The sequence below is a fragment of the Podarcis raffonei genome, chromosome 6 (genome assembly GCF_027172205.1).
Source record: "Podarcis raffonei isolate rPodRaf1 chromosome 6, rPodRaf1.pri, whole genome shotgun sequence".
Classification (NCBI taxonomy): domain Eukaryota; kingdom Metazoa; phylum Chordata; class Lepidosauria; order Squamata; family Lacertidae; genus Podarcis; species Podarcis raffonei.
In genome coordinates, this window is record NC_070607.1 from 37,248,747 (window position 1) to 37,270,842 (window position 22,096).

The following is a 22,096-nucleotide window of genomic DNA, read 5'->3' on the forward strand; positions in this document are numbered from 1 at the left end:
AACCACACAAAACGGAGGGGTAGCTAATTCTGAAACAGAAAGAGCAAAGTTTTCTCCTCGCCCCCCGCTGAATCTGTGATAAAATCGTTTTTAAAGGACACATCTTAATAGCATCTTCGTGTTATCCTTCCTTAACATCCATCCCCAAGTCTGGTGAACTTTCTGGGGGCTTTTTGTTCTCGCCGGGCTAGGCCCCGGGAGAGACCCAGAGAACCCTTTCTGGAGTTGGGGGAATCCGCCTGGTCCTATTTCTACTTGTTAATTCCAAGCCCCCATCCTCTGCCTTGCCCCCCACCGCTCTGCGAGACTTGACACCAATTGCTGCTGAATAGCAGAGGAAGGCGGGAGGAGGAGGCGGCGACGGAGGGAGGTGGGTATCATGTGATCCGCTTTCCTGCTCCTTTAAAGCAGCCACATGCAGCCGAGCGCCGGCCACAATCACAGCTCCCGGCAGAGCGGGATTCGGATCCGGACTTGCCCGGGCAATCAGTGCCGAGGCGGCCGCCGCTCTCCCTCCCCATCCCTGACAGCCTTAACTTTTGTGCAAAGGGAGCAAGCTGCAAAAAATGGCAGGGGCAATTATCGAGAACATGAGCACTAAGAAGCTGTGCATTGTTGGCGTGATCTTGCTGATTTTCCAAATCATCGCCTTTCTGGTGGGAGGTCTGATCGGTAAGTGCGTCGCAGGGGCAAACTTTATCCTTCTTTTCCTTCGCCTTTCTCTCGCTCTCTCTTTCTCTCTCTGGCTTCTCTCTTCCCTGTTTTCGAGACTTTGCTTCTGTGATCTAATTAGCCCGGCTATTGTAGTTAAGAAAACACCGCGCCACGGGCCTCTTTGTGCCCCCTGCACTCGAGTGGCTGCAAAGGAAGGAGAAAGAAGGGAGGGAAGGAAGGAGGGAGGGAGGGGCGCGCGCACAGGCTCGGGGCAGAAAAAAGTTTGTTCGGGGTGTGTGTGTTTCGGCCTCGCTTGCAGGATCTGCTCCAAGGAAGCGAGTGGAAAGGCGAAACCTTTTAAGCATGGCGACTTGGTTTCTTCAAGAAAGCCGGCGGAGGGGGGGGGGGAGATTGTGTGAAACGCGAAGTTGATATTCCCTATTACTTCTGCCTCGTCCCGACGATCTCCCTCCCTTCCCCTTCCTCTCCGACTGGGCTGCAGGGAGAGAGCTAATCTCTTTCAATTGCAATGAGAAGAGGAGCTGCTCGAGCCCACGAAAGGAATGTTTGCGCATTGTGCCTCCTTGACGGGGATCTGCCTTTCTCTTGTGTTTCTTTCTTTCTCGAGCCAGGCTTACATTTGCTTAGGCAGTCTCTAAGTTTGGATTGAAGGCTGTAAGGGGGGTAAGGACGCTCCCTCGGGAGAAGAAGGAAGTGACACCCCCCCACACACAAACACGGAGGGTGAAGGGTTATTATTATTATTTGCACACACTCCCTTCGATTCTTTGCTCCTGTCTCGATGGAGGCAACTCAACCACTTACCTGAGATCTTGCCGGGGGGGGGGGAGGCGCACATTTCTTTAAACATATTGGGTGGACAAAAGGTTTTTTTTTGTTTCCCACCCTCCTCGCGCCCTCCTTCCGGGCGAAGTAAAAGTTGTGCTGCATGGATGCACAGTTCAACTGTCTCCCTCGTAACCCTCCCATTTCTGGCATATAGGAAGATTGGCTTCAGCCAGGGATTCCCCCCAAAATCGTCCCTCTGTTGTCTTTGACTGTCTGAAACTTATGGGGTTGCTGCTCTCCCAAGTCGAAATTCCTACGTTTACAGATAACTAAATGGTAGGAACTGAGGAAATGCTTAATTCAACAAGCTGTGTTAAAAACAACTTGGGGGCATGAAATGGCAAACAAAAGTGGAAAGCATGTTGCATTCTATTTGAGGGCTTTTTCTTTTCAGATCCCTGGCCTGGGTGCTAATCCTTGTTTCTAGCTCAGACAGGTACTCACTATTTTTTATTATCTATCGGTGCCCCCAAACTTGCACCTTTATTCTGACATCTGTCGCATGGTACAGGGAAATGATATGGTGAATAGTCTAGTAACCCAGTGCCCTTGCTTTGCTTCGCAAATAAATAATTCTGTTTAGGGCTTGCTTGTTTTTCTTTTGTTTTTTGTTTTAAATTAAGAAGCACAATCCAGATTGCTTGTTACCTGCACACACTGTATCTGTCTTAAGATGCAGAAGAAAAAAACCCCTTTCCGGGCAAATCTGCTTATGTCTTAAGAAAAATGAATATGGAGTGACCTTTATGGGAAATGTTAGTGGAGCAAATGCTTAGAGGGAGAGAGACTACCGTACTTAAAATCTTGCTCTCCTTGGAGTGTGCTCAGCACTCTGAAAACTCTTGCTCCAGGCAGTTTCTTAAGCAGTGACGTAACCTTTAATTGTTCTGGCTCTGGAGCAAGCATACCCCAAATCCTTTGTTTTAATTCTCAGTTTTAAGGTTCATCTCATAGCATGAAGGCTTTCCCCAATGCGAGTCTGCAAGACACCACTAATGGGTTGTTACAGGCAAATCTGAGGAATGTTGCAACAAACTTCACAGAGGTTTTTATTTCGAGGATCATGCCAGTTGGTTATCCCACCTCATCTTAACCACATCATGTGCTGGGGTTATATTTTTATTTTTGAAAGTTGATTTAGTGTGTCCTAATGCACAGTGCTTGCTTAAAATGCCTTCCACCTTCAAGTTCTGAAAGCCTGGAAAATATTTTAAGGCACCATGATAGAACATTTAGATGAGGGTAAGAGACCTGCGGTCCTCCAGAAGTTGCTGGACTCCAGATGTTGAACGCCCATATGTCCCAACAACCATGGTCAATAGCCAGGGGTGATGGGAGTTATAGTCAAGTAACATCTGGAGGGCCACAGATTGCTTTAGATCATGGCCAGACTTGGCCCTCCAGCTGTTTTGGGACTACAGTTCCCATCATCCCTGACCACTGGTCCTGTTAGCTAGGGATGATGGGAGTTGTAGTCCCAAAACAGCTGGAGGACCAAGTTTGGCCATGCCTGCTTTAGATCAAATTGTAGAATAGCGGCTACATGATTTTGCTGTTGTATGCCATTACGTAACTAAGGTTTTCTGGTTCAGTATGTTTGAGCCATGAATACATCCTTCAGAAGTATAGCTTCCAATTCAAATACAAGACTGTGGAAGACTTTTGAATAATAAATTTCCAGATTAAATTCTGCGCACTGTTATGTTGGAGGTTTGGGGCTGTTGTTGTTGTTTTACTACTGAGTAATGCTTGTGTTCAGGGAGGTTTCAAACCACAAGTTACTGGTTTGGACATCATGGTAAACGGTCGTTTTGCAAACTTGGAAGTTTTGCTTTACAGAGGGTATATAAGGAGGGATGGGAGTTTGTACATTCCGAATCCAACAAAATATGGTTAGTTCAATGAGGAGTGTGATTCCTGATCCCAGACTATGTGAGGATACTTAAGATTGCGGCTTAATGAATTTGTAGTGGTAACCTTGCACTTACATTCAGTCCCCTAATAGTAATTTCCATTCATCAACTCCAAGGGTCATTTTTTCAATCAACTGGTAGTGGTTTATAGTGTGTTGGCGATCTCCCATAGAAGATCCATGTTTGTGACAAAATCCTAGATAGCTCATCTGGTTACAGCATGGTGTTGAGAATGCCAAGGTTGCAGGTTCGATTCCCCATATGGAACAGCTGCATATTCCTGTATTTCGGGGTTGGACTGGATGATCCTCAGGGTCCCTTCCCATTCTACAATTCTATAATTCTCATGGCCAAGGGTGAACTCTTGGCTGAGGTGGGACTGGCTTGTTCTTTGATCCTTAAAAGAAAGTCCCTAGAAGTTAACAAGGTGGTGTTTACTTTGGTCAACACTTAACAAGTTCTGTGCTTCATGGATGACCCTATATCAGATGGCCTTTATTCAAGATTAGTTTTGCTTATTTTATTCCGTCATGCAGTTTTAAACACTGGGATCCCTTGCCACATCTGTGGCTAGGGCTGCTCTGCTGAATAGGTACATGCTGTACTCCGGGTATGAATGCTGCATGGGGGCCCTTCTGTTTGGAAATATTCAGCCTGCAGTCTTAGCATAGATTCTTGAGATAGGAAATAGACAAGAAAGGTCATGTCTACTCCCTTCTTCAGTGAATATCTGTTAATTGCAGCTGAATGGGAAAATGCACTGGAAAATGAAACTACTTGGCACAAATCTGTTTGTTTTTAAGAGTGGTGAAGAATAGATAATAAGGACTTGAGGGGGAATACTTTAGATCCTACCAAAACTGCATTGCCTTGCCTTTATCTCTTGTAATGGCATAAACTTACAGTAAATGGCTTTATAGCTATAATAGTGTCTTTGCTTAGTTTTATGTGATACAACACTCCGCTGTAGTTCTCTCCAGATACTAAGAAGGATTGTCAGAGCTATTACTAGACACCAAAGTAAAATGTTACTGCTGGTTTCTTTCTCAATAACCCCCCTCACCTTCTGAAGCTGTTAGTGAATCTGATTTGGGAGTCTGATGGGTTTGGTATATAGAAGATCCTGATTAAAAGCCCATCACAAAGTCGCTCTTTTGTAGCTTAACCTCTTATCATGGGAGTGGTTGAGAAGATAAAACAAGACTAAAAGTGCTATGATAGTGTCAGAAACCCTAATCTCATTTTAAAAATGAAGATTTCCCCCTGCTTTAAGGATCTTGGCGTGTTTGGGAAGGGAGATGGTTTCTCCTCCAGCAAAGAAGGCTTCTGTTTTGCCTGAAGCTAAAATTCAAACTCTTTCTGTAAGCTAGGAATGCTTCCCTTGAGATGAAAAGGCTCTGTGCACATACCAAGGATACTTTAGTATTCCTTCAGGCATGTATGTGGTAGATGCAGAGTTATGTCTAGGGGGGACAGGCTAGTCTAAATAAACTGTTTTATGAGGTACCAGTAGTTACCTGCGGATTAGGCACTGTAGAATTGAAATGTTTCAGCTTGAAAGACACTGTTTTTCCTCTCAGAGCTGTGCTCTCGCCTCTGCTGTGAATAATGTTGGGTCATCACTGCTATTTAGACTTGTGTTGTGAGAGATTTAATAGTCTGGCTGAAGGAGCAGGAAATGTGTTTTTATCCAGAGTAAAAATCGACAAAAGGAGGGCTTGGACGAGGCCCAGGTATGCGATGCTGCAATTAGCAAATGTTTCCCGTGTGTGTGTGTGTGTGTGTGTGTGTGTTGAATTGGCTTGGAGGGTCACAGTGAAAATATACATGCTACAGAATTCAAACTGCTGTAGTCATTGGCTGCTTCAAGAAGTATATAGTAGTAAACTTGCTATCTAATCCGACTTAATGCTCTCCTCATGGAGATTTGTTCGACACCTTCATTGTACACCTTTAGGTGCCAGGCAAAAACTGTTCCTTTTCAACCAGGCCTTTGGCTGATTGACATCTAATGCCCTTTTAAATGTGTTGTGGGAGGGGAGATTATTGGTTTGTTGTTGTTTTTATTCTTGTTATTTTGTGAACGGCCCTGAGTTCTACAGATGAAGGGCAGTATACAAATGTAATTCTTAGCAGCAGCAACAACAATTTATGACATCATTCATGGTCAACAGTGCTTCTTTGGAAAATTTTCAAAATCAACTTGGTCATAATGATTTCTCTGGAGAAACAACCTTGCCTTGTGCTTCTGGTTGGGGGCAGCATGTTCTAGGAGAAAAGGGTGTAGAAAATTGTTGCCTTTTGATACTTTTATAGGAAAGGCACAAACAGGGGAAATAACTGAACTATGGCAGCACTGGTTGAGAATTGGGAGAGAGGGGCAGCAGAAAAAATCCTATTGCTGAATCCAGTAAAAAGTAAGTAGGCCACTCTCCCTTAAGTTCAGTGTACCTTATACCGATTAAGTCGCACTCACGAAAAACACAACATACATAAGCACAATCCTAAACCTCTTCACTGGGAAGCAAGGTCTTCTGATTTCAGTGGGACAGTCTCACATGTAAGGATGTGTAGAAGTGTAGCCAAACAATGCAAAAACTACCCAAAGGGAAGAGTGTCTAAAAGTCTGACTTGGTTGTAAAGTGCTATGAGCTGAGCAAGTTGCGAGTCAGTGGGGTTTTTTTTTTAATTCTTTCCACAGAAACAGATTTGCGATGTAGGCTAGGGATGTGAGAGTTGAGGATGATAAATTAGCTTGTTTATTCCTGCCCTCCTGTTGGTTAGTGTAATGAAGCAGAAGCCCATTGTATGCGCTCATTTGGTAGCGATAGCTCTGCACAGAAGGGGGTAATTGAAGAGAAAAGCAGAGAGCTCTTGGAGCATGGGAGTAGTTAACATCACACGAGGTCACTAGGCTTCAAGTTTTAATCAGTGTGGACACCCTGCGATTCAGATTTTTCTGAACGATCCATTGGGGTGTGAAACAAAGATCGGTAAATAATCTGAAACGCAGAAAGGAGCTGTAAAAAATAAAAGAAGGGCAAAATTCCAGCTGCAGATACATTTTAAATGTTGTTCTGGGAGCCTGTGGTGTATTTAGATTAAACAGTACTTACACAGGCCATAGCGGTTTGTGTTTCACTATTAGAGCAAACATTCCCCCCCCCCCAATGATTGAAAGTTTCCAGAAAGGTGTCTTGAGGTAAAACCAAGAAATTGGCTGCAGGTATGTGGTGGGACTCTAGCAAAGGTTCAAGGGGCCTAGTCAGAGGAATCTTCCTGAGCTTCCATTTTGGGAGGCTATGGACTTCTGGTCGCAAAAACTGTACCCTCCCCTTGCTATCACAACCCACATTTAAAGACGAAACTAGGGTGGAGTAGGGTCTGAATCACATATAGCTCATTGTAAACTGTCTGCATAATGCTGTTGGGAGTAGGTGTGGAATGCCAAACACTTCACTCCCAGTCAGACCTCATAAAAACATAGATTTGGAAAGCAGTTGAGAAGCTGCTGTTCTTAGCACAGCTTTCTCAAGGAAAGCTTCCTTCAAGAGCTGTGGACTGCGGACCAGGAATCACTGCAGCAAAGATTGGTTGAGGGGGCTAAAGTGTTAGAGTTAGTGCAGTGGAACAACTGTCTGCAGTACCGTAAATGCATTTTTGCATGCCAGGGCATGTGTGTGTTTAATTTGGAGCCCTTCTAACTTCCATTTCAGGAAAGCACATGATAAATGCCATTATTAGGGGGAAGAAGAATTTTGTTGCACATGTCTACAAACATTCAGACTGTGTCTCTGGCGAGCTGCTAGCAAACACTTGTTATGACTTTGTGGGTACCATCATCACCAGAGTGTTACTGACCAAAAATGGTCAGTAACAAAGAAGTACTTTTAGGACCAAAACCCTGGGTTCCTTCTCCAGAAAGTGTACAACGTGGGCAGCCTATTGTGTAGAATAGCCAAACCCTGCAATAAAACCACATTTGTTCTGACCCATCAAATAGACTCACAACTTGACACCGGGCACATCTGATAGTACAATACCCATCTAACGAAGACTAACAAGGGTGAATTTGATGTCCATGAATAGCCTCCTATAAGACAGACCCAGAAGATAAGGTGGCAGGATACCACTTGTTGCCAGCTACTGCTCTCAACTAAAACTACCCCAATGTATCATAGATCTAAAACCAGATTTGTAGAATTATACTTTCCTCTCTCAGGCCTTGGGTTGTAGGCTTATACTTGCTTAACAAACAGCTCCGTAACCTAAACCAGTGGTTTTCAACTGGTGTGCCGTACCACCCTGGGGTGCCTTGAATGATGGTCAGGGGTGTCGTGGGCAACGCTGGCCTCTGCCCCTCTTCCCTCCCTCCTCTGATGCCCTCTTGTGTTTCTGCCTCCCAAAAGCTTGTGCGCAGCCCTGGCTACAAGCTCTGCAGGCGAATGGCTCCTCTGGGGCTGGCCAGGGAGTGCTGGTTGCCAGGAGCTGAGGTGGCCTCAAAGAAAGCAAGCAAGCAGGCAAGGAAGCCTAGCCAGTCAGTCTGCCAGCCCTTGCTGTTGGGAATGGACAGACAAGTCCCAGGCCCCTGTGGGGCTGTGTGAGGAGGCACCTTTTTGGGGTGGGGGAAGCTCAGAGACCTGGGGTGGCAGCAACGGCTGCCCAGAGGACTCCCAAGGAGAAGAAGAAGAGTTTGGATTTGATATCCCACTTTATCACTACCCGAAGGAGTCTCAAAGCGGCTAACATTCTCCTTTCCCTTCCTCCCCCGCAACAAACACTCTGTGAGGTGAGCGGGGCTGAGAGACTTCAAAGAAGGGTGACTAGCCCAAGGTCACCCAGCAGCTGCGTGAATCTGAGGGAGCACTCCACAAGGGAGGATGTTCAAAAATGGGTGAGAGGCTGCCAGCTCTGCAGGAAAGGGGTGACATGACTGGGCTCCTGAACCCCACAGGGGTGCCACAGAAAGAATGTAGTTGGTCAAGGGAGCCATGGACTCAAAAAGGTTGAAAACCTTTGACCTAAATCATCTTTCCAGCTGCACATCAGCACAATAATGAGACCGTGCAAAATCCAGGTTGCAAATTTGTCCCCACATTTTCTCTGTCAATACCATTATAGGAGCTAATAATGTCAGCGTTTTATTCCCCCTTGCTCATCTTCCATGTATGCCATCATCTGCATACAGTGCCCTTCTGCATTCTGCGTAGGTCCATCAGGCCAATCCCTAAGCAATTGTGTCAGTGGACACAAATCCCATATGAGAAATGGCAGTATTCATAAACCAGTGATATAAGTTCAACTCCTCTCAGGTCTCAGTAGGGACAATGGCCTCCCTTTCCTCTACAGATGTTAATTAGCATGGTAAGTTGATAGGTGATAAAGCAATCACTGTGGTTACTTTGCATGCATTCTGCTTCTGATTGAGTTGTCACTATCTGTACTTTCCCTCTGACCCCAGGCTTCCAACTTCCTCTTCCCCATCACCATATCTGTAGTCTGGAAAAGCTTGTGCCATAGTAACATTTATTAGTCTTTAAGATGCCACACACTAGCACTGCTATCCCTCTAGAAATTATAGCACTTTCTTCTGGAAACACAAGCTATTCAATTCAGATTGATAATTCCAGCGAGGAAAGGCAGACCCCAGGTCAGAGGACCTGCTTGAGGAAAAGGGGTAGCTATGCTTCTCTTTCCTTCCCAAGTGGAGGGGGTGGGGTGGGAGCACATGGGATGAATACTTGTTTGCTAACTGCTGAACAGAATGGATGGGAATATAATTGAACTGGAGAGGCTGTATTGTTTAGTGCTCTCTGACATTGTAGCTTCTCACTTGTAAGTTTTTGTTCTTAAGTATTTATTTACAAAAGTACCCAAGTTAATAATTTTGTAAACAAATCAAATACTTCAGTAAATGTTATGTTTTGTTCAACTAATAGTGCCAAACATATAAAATGCCAGAAACTAGGTTGAACTAAACAGAGCATCTCTTTGAGTTAGATGCTCAAGTTGACTGTCACCCAGATTTTATCTGTCATCGTGCTGTGTTTTAAAGGACATCTGGTCCAAACTTCAACAGACTCTTTTTTTCGCCCCCGAGGTCTTTTGTTCCACCCACTTTGCTTTTATTTTTATTTTTTGTATTGGCCAACAAATCCCCCAACATCTAAAGGGGAACATTACAGCCACCATTCTGCATGAATGGCTTGAATTCAACCAGTACTCTTTGAGAAGAGCCAGACATTCCAGACACAGCTCTTCAGATAAAAAACTCTGTGAGGTCTTTGTATTTGAAGTAGACAGTTCTCAATTAAACAAATGCTGTTCTGCAAAAAAACAACAAAAAAACAAAAAACCCTCCTCCTGCCTCCCCTCCTTCTTACCCATGAACTCAGCAGGACTTTAGATACCCTGCCATAACTTTAACACTGTTTTAAACTTGTGGCCAATAGCAGTGGTTTTCAACCGGTGGGCCGTGGCACCCTGGGGTGCCTTGAATGATAGGGGTGCCTGGGCAACACTGGCCTCTGTCCCTCTTTCCTTCCCTCCGTCCTCTGATGTCCTCTTGCATCTCTGCCTCCCAAAGGCTTGCACTGCTGTTTGTTGCAGCAGTCCTGGCTACTCCTCAGGTGAATGGTGCCTCTGGGGCTGGCCAGGGGGCTTCCCAGGCCACTGTGGGGCTGTGTGAGGAGGCACCTCTCTTTGGGGGTAGGGGGGCAGCTAAGCTGTGGCTGCTGCGCTGAGGACTCCCAAGGAGAGGGGAGAGGGGAGGAGGCTGAGGGAACACTCCACAAGGAAGGTTGTTCGAAAAAGGGTGAGACTCTGCCAGCTCTGCAGGAAAGGAGTGACATAACTGGGCTCCTGAGTCGCATGGGGTGCTGCAGAAAGAATGTAGTTGGTCAAGGGAGCCGTGGACTCAAAAAGGTTGGAAACCTCTGGCCCATAGTGCCTTTCCAAGTAAAGTTAAACAGTTGTGAAGAAGAGGTAACTTGCATATTTTCTTGACTTGTTGGGGGTGGTACAGTAGATAAGCATCAGCACCATTTGGCATGTATGACAGAGCTGGCTCCAGCGCCGTACAATAGGAAAGAAGTGTTGAGCCAGAAGGTGGTGTTGGTGGATGTCTTTGGAATGGCAGCAGAGTCGGTGAACGGGATTGCAAAGCATGATGTGGAACAAAGCTCGGGAGAAGAGAGTGCTGTGCTCCGGTTTTGTGCCAAGCAGGACACAGACATTTCTTTACACAACATTTTTTGCATTGTGGTTGTATGCTAGGTATTTGCTGCAGTTGGACATATAGCAAGGAAAGCAGGAACGTAAGGAAACTCATTACAAATAATCAAACCAGTGCTTTAAAGGACTGATTTCATTGCAGGGGACGGACGAATGGGCTGAGAGAAGAGGCGGGTGAGGACTGGAATCTGGTTTTGTTTCACTTTTCTAGTCCTTTGTTCTTTAAAAAGCAATTACTGGGCATTCTCTCCCCCGCCCCCCAGCCTGAGAGGATGATTTTTGGGGAAAGTGCAGGGGGGTGTGTGCTTTTAATCCCCCATTCCAGCATATTAAAAATTAAGCCTGGAGATTCATACACGCAGTAATAGGAACCTTACCAGAATACTCTTGTGCTATGGTTTAATTTGCTTGTGACATTTAGCATAATCTGCAATGCCATGTGTGTGGCTTTAGGAATGGTCGGCTAACAGTCTGCAGACTTCCTTTGCTTCTGAAGTAGTTGAATGACCTATGGGCTTGTGGCTTAAATACTGGGAGACTTTGCTTATCCTTTCCCTGCCTGCCATTGATCTTTATGAACAAAATAAAATGTAGTGTGTTTTTTTTTAAAAAAAGGCAGCAACCTTGTACAGGTGTCCACAAATCTGTGGTTGCCAGCATGCTCAGTGGCGGATTCCCTCCCTGGAGTCTTATCCCAATTGCAGATGACTCTGGGGAGGTCTCACACATTGCGCTGCCCTCTGGGGTTTTGGCCTCTTCCCTCTACTGTCTGCTGAGCAGCTCTGCATGACACAGGATCCTGGCCTCTTCCCCGAGTCCCCTGCATGCCAGAGGCTTGTTAGGCGGTAAGGATCGGTGGGAGCCACTAATAAGGGCTGACTACAGAGCCGAGCCAAAATCGATGGACCCTTGACCATGGAAACGTGTCTGTATTACAGCATATCTGATCCAATGAAGCACCAGCTGCTCAGTGGTTTGCACATCCTGCTTTGGAAAGAATTTTATGTGATCCAGCATCAAAAGGGAATAGCCCTCTCTCTGGTGGGCCAGAAGCACAAGAATATGCTCTGGTCTGGTTCATTGGAGCAAGTCATTGCTTGATGCGCAGGATTAGGAAGCTCATATGACCAGCTAATTGACCAGAGTTACTGATACAAGTATGTGCTCCATGGGGCAAAACAAAAGGCAGGATGTGTGGAGCCATTCACTGCCGCCGACTTTTTGAGAGCTATGCAGCTATCTTCTGTACACAACTGTAGCAGAATCCCTCTAATCCCACCCTGAAAGGTCTATTACTGGCATAGATTCAGCAGTATTTTGAGTTTCTTTTCATGGCCATTCTTTCACCATGGCCTATTGGGAGCATGGCATGGCCTAGAGACTGCGATCTACTCCCACTATAAATAAACCGACAGTGATCTACCCATTGAATTGGTTTAGGATATGGAGCTGTTTAAGCATTGATGCTGGCTACTCCGTGCATGAATTCCAAAATACAACATTTTTAACATATACAGTCATAACACAGTTTCAATTTTTCTCTTATTTTTGTTGATTTCCCGTTCCTTTTCCCATGGAGGAGTTGTTTCTCCCCTTCTGCTGCACCCTGTTTTATTTATATTATTCCATTCCATTCTTCACCGAATCAGAGCAGATTACGAAATACAGGCAACTCCCGTTTTGCATGCGTTCCGAGAACGTGTGCCCTTTCACGTGCATATTGCCATAACCCAGATGTGGCTGGAAAAGGGGGTGGGATTATGCATGCTCCACCAATGTGCATGGGGGTCAGGAACGCAACCCCAGCACAAAACAGTCATTGCCTATATAAAACTACAATAAAATGCCAATATTCTTTCCTTGGTCAAGGTGACTGAAAGAGTACTGTGGCAGCACAACTACAGACATTGTTGGAAGATGCAGGTTTTGTTGACTAACTTGACTCTGGCTTCAGAACTGGTTTTGGGACGGAATTGGCCTTGGTTGATCTGATGGATGGTCTTTATTGGGGCAGGAGGAGTTGCAACGCTGCCACTTTTTCTCTTAGTAGCTTTTGATACTATCAACCACCATATCCTCCTAGACCAGCTCTGTCAGATGGAATTTGTTGGCATTGTCCTTCAGTGGTTCTGTTCCTACCTTCAGGGCCATTTGCAGAGTGGCCTCAGGGTCCCATATTGTCCCAAATTCTTTTTAAAACCCACTTAAAGCTGTTACATGTGACTGAATGGATCTTTTGCATATGTGTCAGACTCCGTTGGGAGTGGCATTAGGTGCTTTGGAGCAAGGTGTCACCAGTTCACTGATGGCACTTACTTCTCTATAACATCTGAACCTGGTGAGACCATGCAATTCACGGACTGATTTGTGGAGTAGATGAAGGGCTGGACGAGGACTAGTAAATTGAAGCTGAATCCTGGCAAGACTACAGAAGCTTTGTGAGTGAGCAATTGCTAAGTTTGGTAAATTGACCAGTTGACTATTCTTGATGGGGTTGCATTCTCCCAGAAGAAGTACTGTTAGTGCCATCACCCAGTAGCTAGGAGTGCTGCTTTCCAGCTGCAGCCTATACCACATAGCTGGGACACAAGCTACAGCAATGGAAGGGCACATGCTTTGCATGCAGAAGGTCCCAGGCTAGTCTTTGGAATCTCAAGGTAGGGCTAGGAAAGATTCTCTTGAGAGGTGTTATCAGTGTAGACAATACAGATCTAGATGAACCAGTGGTCTGATTTGCTATAAGGCAGTTTCCTGCATTCCCATGTTCCATCTCTGTCTAGGTCAGGATTTCCCAAGCTTGGGTCTCCAGCTGTTTTTGGACTACAACTCCCGTCATCCCTGGCTAGTAGGACAAGTGGTCGGGAGTGATGGGAATTGTAGTCCAAAAACAGCTGGAGACCCAAATTTGGAAAGACCCTGCTCTAGACCATTGTTCTCCTTGGAACTGGCACCATCCAAACAAAACAACCAAAATGGCAGTGTTTAAGTGACGCAGTATTGCTCGTGTGTGTGTGTGTGTGTGTGTGTGTGTGTGTGTGTTTTGCTTTGCTATCTTGATTTAAGGCAGGGGTGGGAACCTTTGAGCCCAAGGGCCACACTCATCTGAGAAGGGGCCAGAGGCAAAAATGGGCAGAGTAATGGGTGTAAATCTTGCCTTTGTACAGCAGGCTGGTTTCAACATGCCCCCACCTCAGGCAAGAGACATCACAGTTCAAGAAGGCATTCCAGCCAGGCAAAAACACTTGAGGAGCAAAGCAGAGCCAGTAAGAAGTGTGGGCTGGGGCAAGTTGTGAGGGCCAGATAGGGGCCTGGAGGGCCACATGCATCATAATTTAAGGAGAGGGAAAACAAGAATGGGGTTCAATATTGTCTTCATTCCTCTGGCACATAATTGCATCCTCACCTTTCATGCCTCTAGATCTGCTGCAGGTGTTCACATCAGATTGAGTAACTAAATTTTCTGCTTCAGATGCTGCTGGCCACTATTTAGTAATACATTTTATAAACTGTTCTTTCGTGTTTCTTTTCCCCCCTTCTCCTCCTCAGCTCCAGGTCCCACTGCAGCTGTGCCCTATGTGGCAATAAAGTGCATAGATGTCCGGAAGAACCACCACAGGAGCAAATGGCTTATGCCCTGGGGACCTGACCAGTGTGAAAAAATCAGAGACTTTGATGAAGCGATGAGCAGGCAAATCGAAGCCAATGATATTGTGTTTTCAATTCACATGCCGCTCCCCCACAGGGAGATGAGCCCCTGGTTCCAGTTTATGGTCTACATTTTGCACATGGACATTGCTTTTAAGATTGACAACCAAATTAGTAAGTACCTGGAAGAATTGTGTTTACATAGTTAATGTAGTAACCTGAAAAAGAGTATTGATGTAAGTTGGACTGAGTGGGTATGTTGTGTGTGTTTTAAAAGAAAGTGGTAAAGGAGAACGAAGCCCTGTCCTCTTCTCCTTGTATTAAGGCAAGAGAGAAGGTTATCTAGGACAACTTCACTCACCCATTTCCACATGGGCTTCCTTCTGACCTGTGGATTGCAGTGAACCAGGGCTTATTTTAATGGGCAGCCAGACTCAAAATAGGTTAGTTCCAGTGAGGGGGAAAGACGGTTCTGAAAAGATAAGGTTGCCATATATCCAGAATTTCCCGGACATACCTGGAATATTGTAGTCAGAAGCAGTGTCTGTGTGGAAATTGGTGAAATGTCCTGGAAAATCTGGATGTATGGCAACCCATGTTGGCAGTGTTGTTTTTGCCTATTTTCCTTTAAAATACCTCAGAAAACAACATTGGTTTGTGATTCGTGCCCCCCCCCCCGAAAAGATTTAAGCAGTTCAGAAATTCAAGTGATGCAAAAGTTGTATTATGTATTATGTTGTATTATGTTGGGTGATGTAAAAAGTGACTGAGAACAACGTGAAAGTAAATTAGTTTCTCCTTCCCTTACCAAGAACACTTTTCACAGGCTCTGCAGCTGCTCTTGGGAGTTCATGACATGTCTTGCGTGAAGCTTGATGATAGCACACTTCTGTGGTAGTGGTGTTAAGGGTATGAGAAAATCCTCAGAACTGGAAAATCTGTGTTGTCTTCTAAATGTCATGGAATGTGACTCCAAGCAAGAAAGTATTGTATTCACACACACGAGGCACGCAGATTACAATCATGTACCACTGGCCGGTTCTCAATTTCCCTTTTAAAAAGTCCTGCAGTGGACAAGGGGAGAGCTCATCTCCTCTCGAGAATATGCTCATGCAAGTTTATGGGTAGCAGTATGAAGAGATCAAAGTCCTCCTCCTCTTTCCCTTTGAAGCAGTAAGTGGGATGGGGAGCCTGTGGCCCTTCAGTTGTTGCTGAGCTACAGCTGTCACAATTCCTGATCACTAGCCATGCTAATGATGAGAGCTGGAGTTGAGTGACATCCAGAGAGGCATGGGTTCACCACCACGACAGTGATTCTTCAAGGGCAAAATCAAGCAGAAGAGCCTGCTCCCTTCAGATGTTGTGCCACTTATCATTGTATGATGGGATTGTTTAAAAACACAATTTAATCCAGCAACGTGGTTGGGGTCAGGCTGCTTCCTATGAAATCAGGAATGTGCCATGGCACACATGTTTAATATGATTGCATTATAATACGCTGTTGTGAAAATTACTGTGAAGTCTGTGCTTGTGGAAGTTGTCATGATAGATGTGTTAATTGCGTGGTTTTGAACTGTTGTCCTGGCATATGTGACAACACCGTATAGTAGATTGTCATGCCACTTTTGTGACTTGCAGCAATGAGTTTATATTTTCCTTAATATATAAGTGGCGGTGTAGCAGATCTTAAGGCTGGCCTATTTTAGTTCTAAGCATTGTGCATAACATGTGGAAAGTTGCTAGAACCACACATTCCAGTCGCGTTATAATTCCACGAGCAGCGTTTCCACTCAGTTTGTAAAGACTTCATTCAGTTTGACAAGCACAGCGATCCTGAGAGATTTCCTTTCTGCATTGGCAAGAAATGTGTGGAAGCAAAGGAGATAGAGTCTTAGGATGATTGATGTCTTTCCTCCCTTTTTTTAAATCGCTGGATTGGAGTTGGCTGCTAATGTTGGGGGGCGGGGGGAGGGAGAGCTTATTCACATTGATCTGACCTCACCAGCCCCAAATAGCTTTTTCTTTTCTGTCTTGGTGACCAAGAAAAAAATAATACAAGTGTAGTTTTCTCCTGTAATCAAGGAGAAGCGTGAAGGTGAAAGTCATTGTGAGATCATTCTTGGCTTGGTTTTCCTGCTCTAATTTGAGTGACTGTAGCTCTGCCCTGGCTTTGCCATTTCTAGACGGAGGAGGAGTATACAGACTGGCCTGAGTCCAGGTCAGAATTCACTCTAGCAGATTTCCTGATTTCTATAGAATTCATTCTTCCAAATGCTCCCCTTTTCCCAACCCCTACTAAACTACTGTATTGACATTGGGTGATACTTGGTCATGCCTTTAACTGTATAAAGCCATCACCAGCTATTTCACCTCGAGCCACTGAAACCTGCAACCATTGCCCCTGTTGTTCCTCATCAGTGGGCAGGTGACACTTTATTTTGTATCCTGCTCTTCCTCCAAGAGGCAGCACACATGAGGCTATCAGGTTGTTATCTCAGAAGCCCCGTGATATAGAATGAGGCTGTGAGAGGCTGACCTGCCTAAAGCCTTACCCAGTGAGCTGCTTTGGGCATCAATTTGTCAAAGTGTCCCTTTGAGTGTAATACAAGTGAATGTGTTAACAGCAGTTGGTTCCTTTCCTTCCTTTCCTTTCCTTTCCTTTCCTTTCTTTCCCCACTTCAAACACTTGTCCATGTAAGAGCAGAGACCTTTCTGAGATCACCGGAACTGGCGTAGCACGGCATTTTTAAAAGCTTTGGAGCCCCCCTTCATACATTTGCACCACTCCAAGAACGTATGGAGGGGAGAATGGGATCTTCTCTGGCGCTGGTTCCTCCCCAACGTCATTGTCCGCCTTCATTTCCCTGACCTCCACATATTGTGCAGGAGAAGTGGGGTCTGTGCACATGTTGGCTCTTCTTTCAGAGCTTCCCAACGCTGAAAGGTTGAGAGAGTAAAGCTACTGGAGACATGGAGGACTGTAAGCGCAGTGCGTAGACAGAAGAGGTCTCAGCTCTGATCTGGAATTGTTCCCGTTCTTTCTGTGCGCACGCACATACCCACCTCTGTCGTTCACATCTCAGCTCTGTAATGAGCTTTGCCGATTGGCCTTGGGTATGCCAGTGTGTCTCGGCCTCAGCTCTGCCATCTGTAACTGGCGAGCGAGACTGACTGGCTTTGTGGGCTGCGATTAGAAAATGAGTGCTATGTAAAATATTGGCTCCTCACAGGTCCTGGATGTGCTCAATATGGGGCAGCTGTGTTGGTTAAGCCATTTTAACTTAGCTGTGCAGACATGTGCTCCATCGCACAGATGACGACGACAACAACAACAACAACAACAACAATTGTATTATTTATACTCCGCCCATCTGGCTTCGTTTCCCCAGCCACTCATGCTTTGCCTATATGGTCTGAAGTGCTGGCTCCTTCAAATTCTACCTTTGAACACTTTTGCTGCTCTGCACTGAAAATTGTGCTCATGAGTTTCATAACTAATTCAGCGGCTCCTTGTTTTACATGCCACAAGAAGGGCTACGGCAACCACAGGATGCCTTCTTTGAACTCACTGGGATACCTGTAATGGTCTGCAAACATTTTTTGCTCTCTGGTGTCTCCATGTTGCCCCAATAGGAATTTACTGACTTGGCTTTTGACTTCTTTTGAACACCCATCCTTTTCTCCCTCTCAGGAGAGGCAGGGCAGTCCCAATATGCAGTCCAGAAAGCTAGGCCCAAGATGTCTGCAGCAATTCTTTGCTTCCAATTGTTTCCTGGTGGGCAGAGTTATTTTGGTGTTTGACATTCGGATTCAGAGAGGGTGTGTACAGGCATATATAGAATGCTTGGATTGGGGGGACACCGGAGGAATAAAAATGGCTGCAGTGACTCATTGTGTGACTCAGTCCAGTCACTTCTTTCAACCAGTATCCCTCGGCTGCTTGAACCACCAAATGAAGATGATTGGTGCCTTAAAAGCCACCGTTTTACCACAGTTTAATTACTGTTTCTTTGTTTACTGTGCACAGAAACCCGGGAACCAGGCACTAGCATTGTTGAGTCCTTACAAATTCATCATTTAACGAGCAAAAGATTTTCTGGCAGTGGAATAAAACCCCAGTCTTGGCAGGATGCCTTGAATAGATCTTTGTAGTGGTTTCATTTTAACTTCAAGATAATGCAGATTGATTATGATGCTGTAACTGAAACATCTTGGAGGCTGACATTGGTGCCCTTGAAGGATGCTGTGCTTTTCTTTCTGAGGGATATGTTTGTTTTGCATGCTTATGGAAATTAGGTTCTTCCACTGACTAAATATTTATGCTGTTTATTGCAACAATTGCTGTGAACAAATTAATGGCTAGTATTTAAATGTGGGGATAAGCTGCTCTTGTGGAAGTGACAGATTGTGACAAGACAATCTATTGTTTGGGGGCTGTTGTGTATTTGTGATTGTTTGAGGTGTATGGGAGTCAGCAGCTTCTGGTCTTGGTCCTCGTTCAAAAGTGAGAAAACCTTTCCCCCCCCAACCACACTCCCTCACGAGAAATAGCTTGGCACTCACATGGACAGGCAGTAGGCAGGGCCACTCCCATTTCCCTAAGAATATTGATCAAGAGAGGGGAGGATTGATGGTGAACTTAGTGCAGAGCTGGGGAATCTATGACCCTCCCAATGTGGTTAAACTGAACTCCTATTGTTCCTGGCCATTGTATCATAGAATCATAGGATTGCATAGGACCACAGGTATAATGATTGTCTAGTGCAAACCTGTGCAGTACAGGAAACTTTTGCCCAGTGGGGGATTCGAACCCACAACACTGAGATTAAGAGTCTCATGCTCTACTAACAGGGCTGGTTGCTGATGGGACATGGAATCCAACAGCATCTGTAGGGTCACACCTTCCTACACCTGCCTTAACTTGAGATCATCACCTTACCCCAAGTCTTTCTCACATAAAGCCCCAAACCCACCACACAGAGAGCCAGTGTGGTGTAGTGGTTGAGAGCGGTAGACTCGTAACCAGGTTCACGACTCCGCTCCTCCACATGCAGCTGCTGGGTGACCTTGGGCTAGTCACACTTCTCTGAAGTCTCTCAGCCCCACTCACAGAGTGTTTGTTGTGGGGGAGGAAGGGAAAGGAGAATGTTAGCTGCTTTGAGACTCCTTCGGGTAGTGATAAAGCGGGATATCAATTCCAAACTCTTCTTCTTCTTCATACAGGCATGCACACCAGTAGCAGACTTTAGGGCTTTCAGATTTCAGCGGCGCCCTGTGCTGTGCCAAAATTAATTGCCTCTTGCCTTCCATTCTAAGTCATTGTTGCGACACCCTCTCGACTTGGTGCCTAGTACGGGTGAACAGGTTGCGGTCCCCTAAATCCGCCATGTCGCTCTTTTGTATTTTCCTCTGGTCACATGTACCTCTGAATCTTCTCTTCCTCACTCTCTCCTCTACCTTGATCATAGAATTGTAGATTAGGAAGAGGGACCCCAAGGGCCATTTAGTCCAACCCCCTGCTCTTGAAAGGGCATGAGTTGCTTATATTGATTACTATCCCTGTTCTGGAATTAAACAGCAAGAGTCCCAGCGGCGGTTGTATATACTAATTGGGGATGGGGAACCCATAGCCCTGCAGATGATGCTAGACTGCAGCTCTGAAATCCCTTCCCATTGACCATTTTGCTGAGGTTGATGGGAGTTGCAGGCCAATAACTTCTGAAGGGCCACAAGTTGCCCAAGTCTGCACAGAATATGCATTTCAAATATGGCACCTCAACTGCTAAAGCAGCATCAATATCCAATTGGTTAATCCTAAATGACTATAATTGATTGCTACTTTAATAGCAACCTCCAAATTTCCAATGATTTTGAAGTGTTGTTTTGCCTGCCAGAAAGTGTACAAAAATGGGCAACAATCAATTCCTATGCCATTATAATAACTCATATTCCTTTCTAGGCAGAACCTGAAAACAGATAACCTTTTTGTTTTAGAGTAGGCTAATGCTCTTTGCCAAACAGGTGGAAGAAATCGCTTGGTATCCTCTTGGAAGTGGCTACCAGCTCTCTCAAATGCTTTTAACTAGTGAAATATGTCAAACGATTTGTGCAACTTGATAGTGATTTTAAAAGAGAGAGAGATCGATCAAAAATCTCCAAACTGATCTCCAGTCCTGTTCTATTGCAGCAGCAAAGCCTCCTTTCTCACAAGGCGTATGAAACAAGTGCTCTGTGTGAATAACATTGACCATCTTCCAGTAATAACACAGCTGTTGAAAGGGCTTAGTCACCCAGGCAATGGAGGCATTTCTGAAAGGGGAATGTTTGTATTCAGCAACCTGACATTTGACTAGATGGGACCTTGAATCGGAAGGGGTGGAACACAGGCGAGAGAAAGAGAGGCTCTCTCGTTCTCTAGCCAGAAGAGATCCCTGTTTGGGGCCTGGCACAAAAGGCTCATTCTGAAACAAGGAAGGCCACTCCAGTGTTTCGTAAGCAATCTTATTCCTCTCAACGAGTCAGAGCTCCAGCTCTCTCCACCTCCCCATTAAGCACTTCATCCCTCTGTCCCTCGCTGTTTCCCTGGTTATTTCCAAACAGCTTCTGCTGTAATTCTCTCATGGACTTTGGCACAACCCAGATACCACCTTGCCGCTTCCATGAGCCAGGAATCAGCCTGGGGAACTGGCAGTGTTCCTGTGCAACTAGCAAGTGTCACATGTCTGGGGCACGTAAACCCTTCCTTCAGCTTTTCCATTGGGATGGGAGGTGTCCCAAACACTGATGAGCCTTCACAAGTGTGACCAAAACAAAAATTAGCTTTTAAGCAGCAGTGGTATTTTCCTTTTCGTTGTGGCCTTGTACCCTGCACCTGGGGATGGAGATTGGGTAGGTTGATGTATCGAAGGAAACTTGAAGAGTAGGGTTGCATTGATTCAGAATTGGTCTTTAGGTGGATATGTGTCTGTGTATATATGTGCATTTGAAACTTTGCAAATAAACAGCAGGAGGGCAGAAGGGTGGAGCTGAATATCCTTAATCCTAAGTGTAAGGGGCATTAGCCACCTTCTCTGCTGATTGATGGTGGGTTTTTTTTCATGGGTGAGCAACACCAGAACCATTGAAAAAGGCCTTCTGCTTCATTTTTCTCTTCGCCTTGTACCTTCTGTGAAATAACACCTGCCACGCTTTGGGTGCTGTTGCTTTTAGACTAGCAGTTTGGTTAGATCAACTGCAAGGTAAACTAGTTCCCTGCTGTTAATGTCCTGCTAATGTGCTCCTATTATGGGCTGTTCCCCAAGTTTGACAATGAGAGGCGATGCACACGTTTTGGGAGGGAGAACACACAGTCCCAAACAGACTTTCTACTATGCTGCCTGGGAATAGTTATCCCCATCTGGCTGCATTTACCCTGCTCTTCAGGCCAAGAAGACCTCCCAGAGTGGCTTGCAAAAAATAATAATCCTTGATTAGCAAGACTGGTGCTGTTTACAGTCTTGCAATCTACAAAGGACACGACACAAAAGGAAAAAGTGAGGCAGTGAGAAAAGAACAAGGAAACGGGCAAACTCGAGCACTGGTTATTAAAGTTACAAAGTTCTTTCTGTACCCAGCTTCAGTGAGGTCAACCCATCTCTCTCGCCTGACAAAATAGTTGAGGGGGTGCTTCTACAATGCAGTAGCCGCAACAAACTAAGAAGAGGTCACTAAAAGTTTGACCAAGGGAAAGGAAGGACCCTTAGCAAGACAAACAGATAAAGCTTTGTTGTATTGTGTTGTACAACTGACTAATCTATCAGTGG

At 45.3% G+C, this 22,096-nt stretch overlaps 1 protein-coding gene across 1 annotated transcript in view; it reads left to right on the forward strand.

The window, feature by feature from the left end:
• The first annotated feature begins 545 nt into the window (after positions 1–545).
• Positions 546–22,096, forward strand: part of WLS (Wnt ligand secretion mediator) — a 38,453-nt gene continuing 16,902 nt past the window's right edge. The window contains exons 1-2 of the mRNA XM_053392102.1: positions 546–672; positions 14,196–14,468. Coding sequence (XP_053248077.1) covers positions 567–672; positions 14,196–14,468 — 379 coding nt within the window. The 5' untranslated portion in view covers positions 546–566. The remainder of the gene's footprint in view (positions 673–14,195; positions 14,469–22,096) is intronic.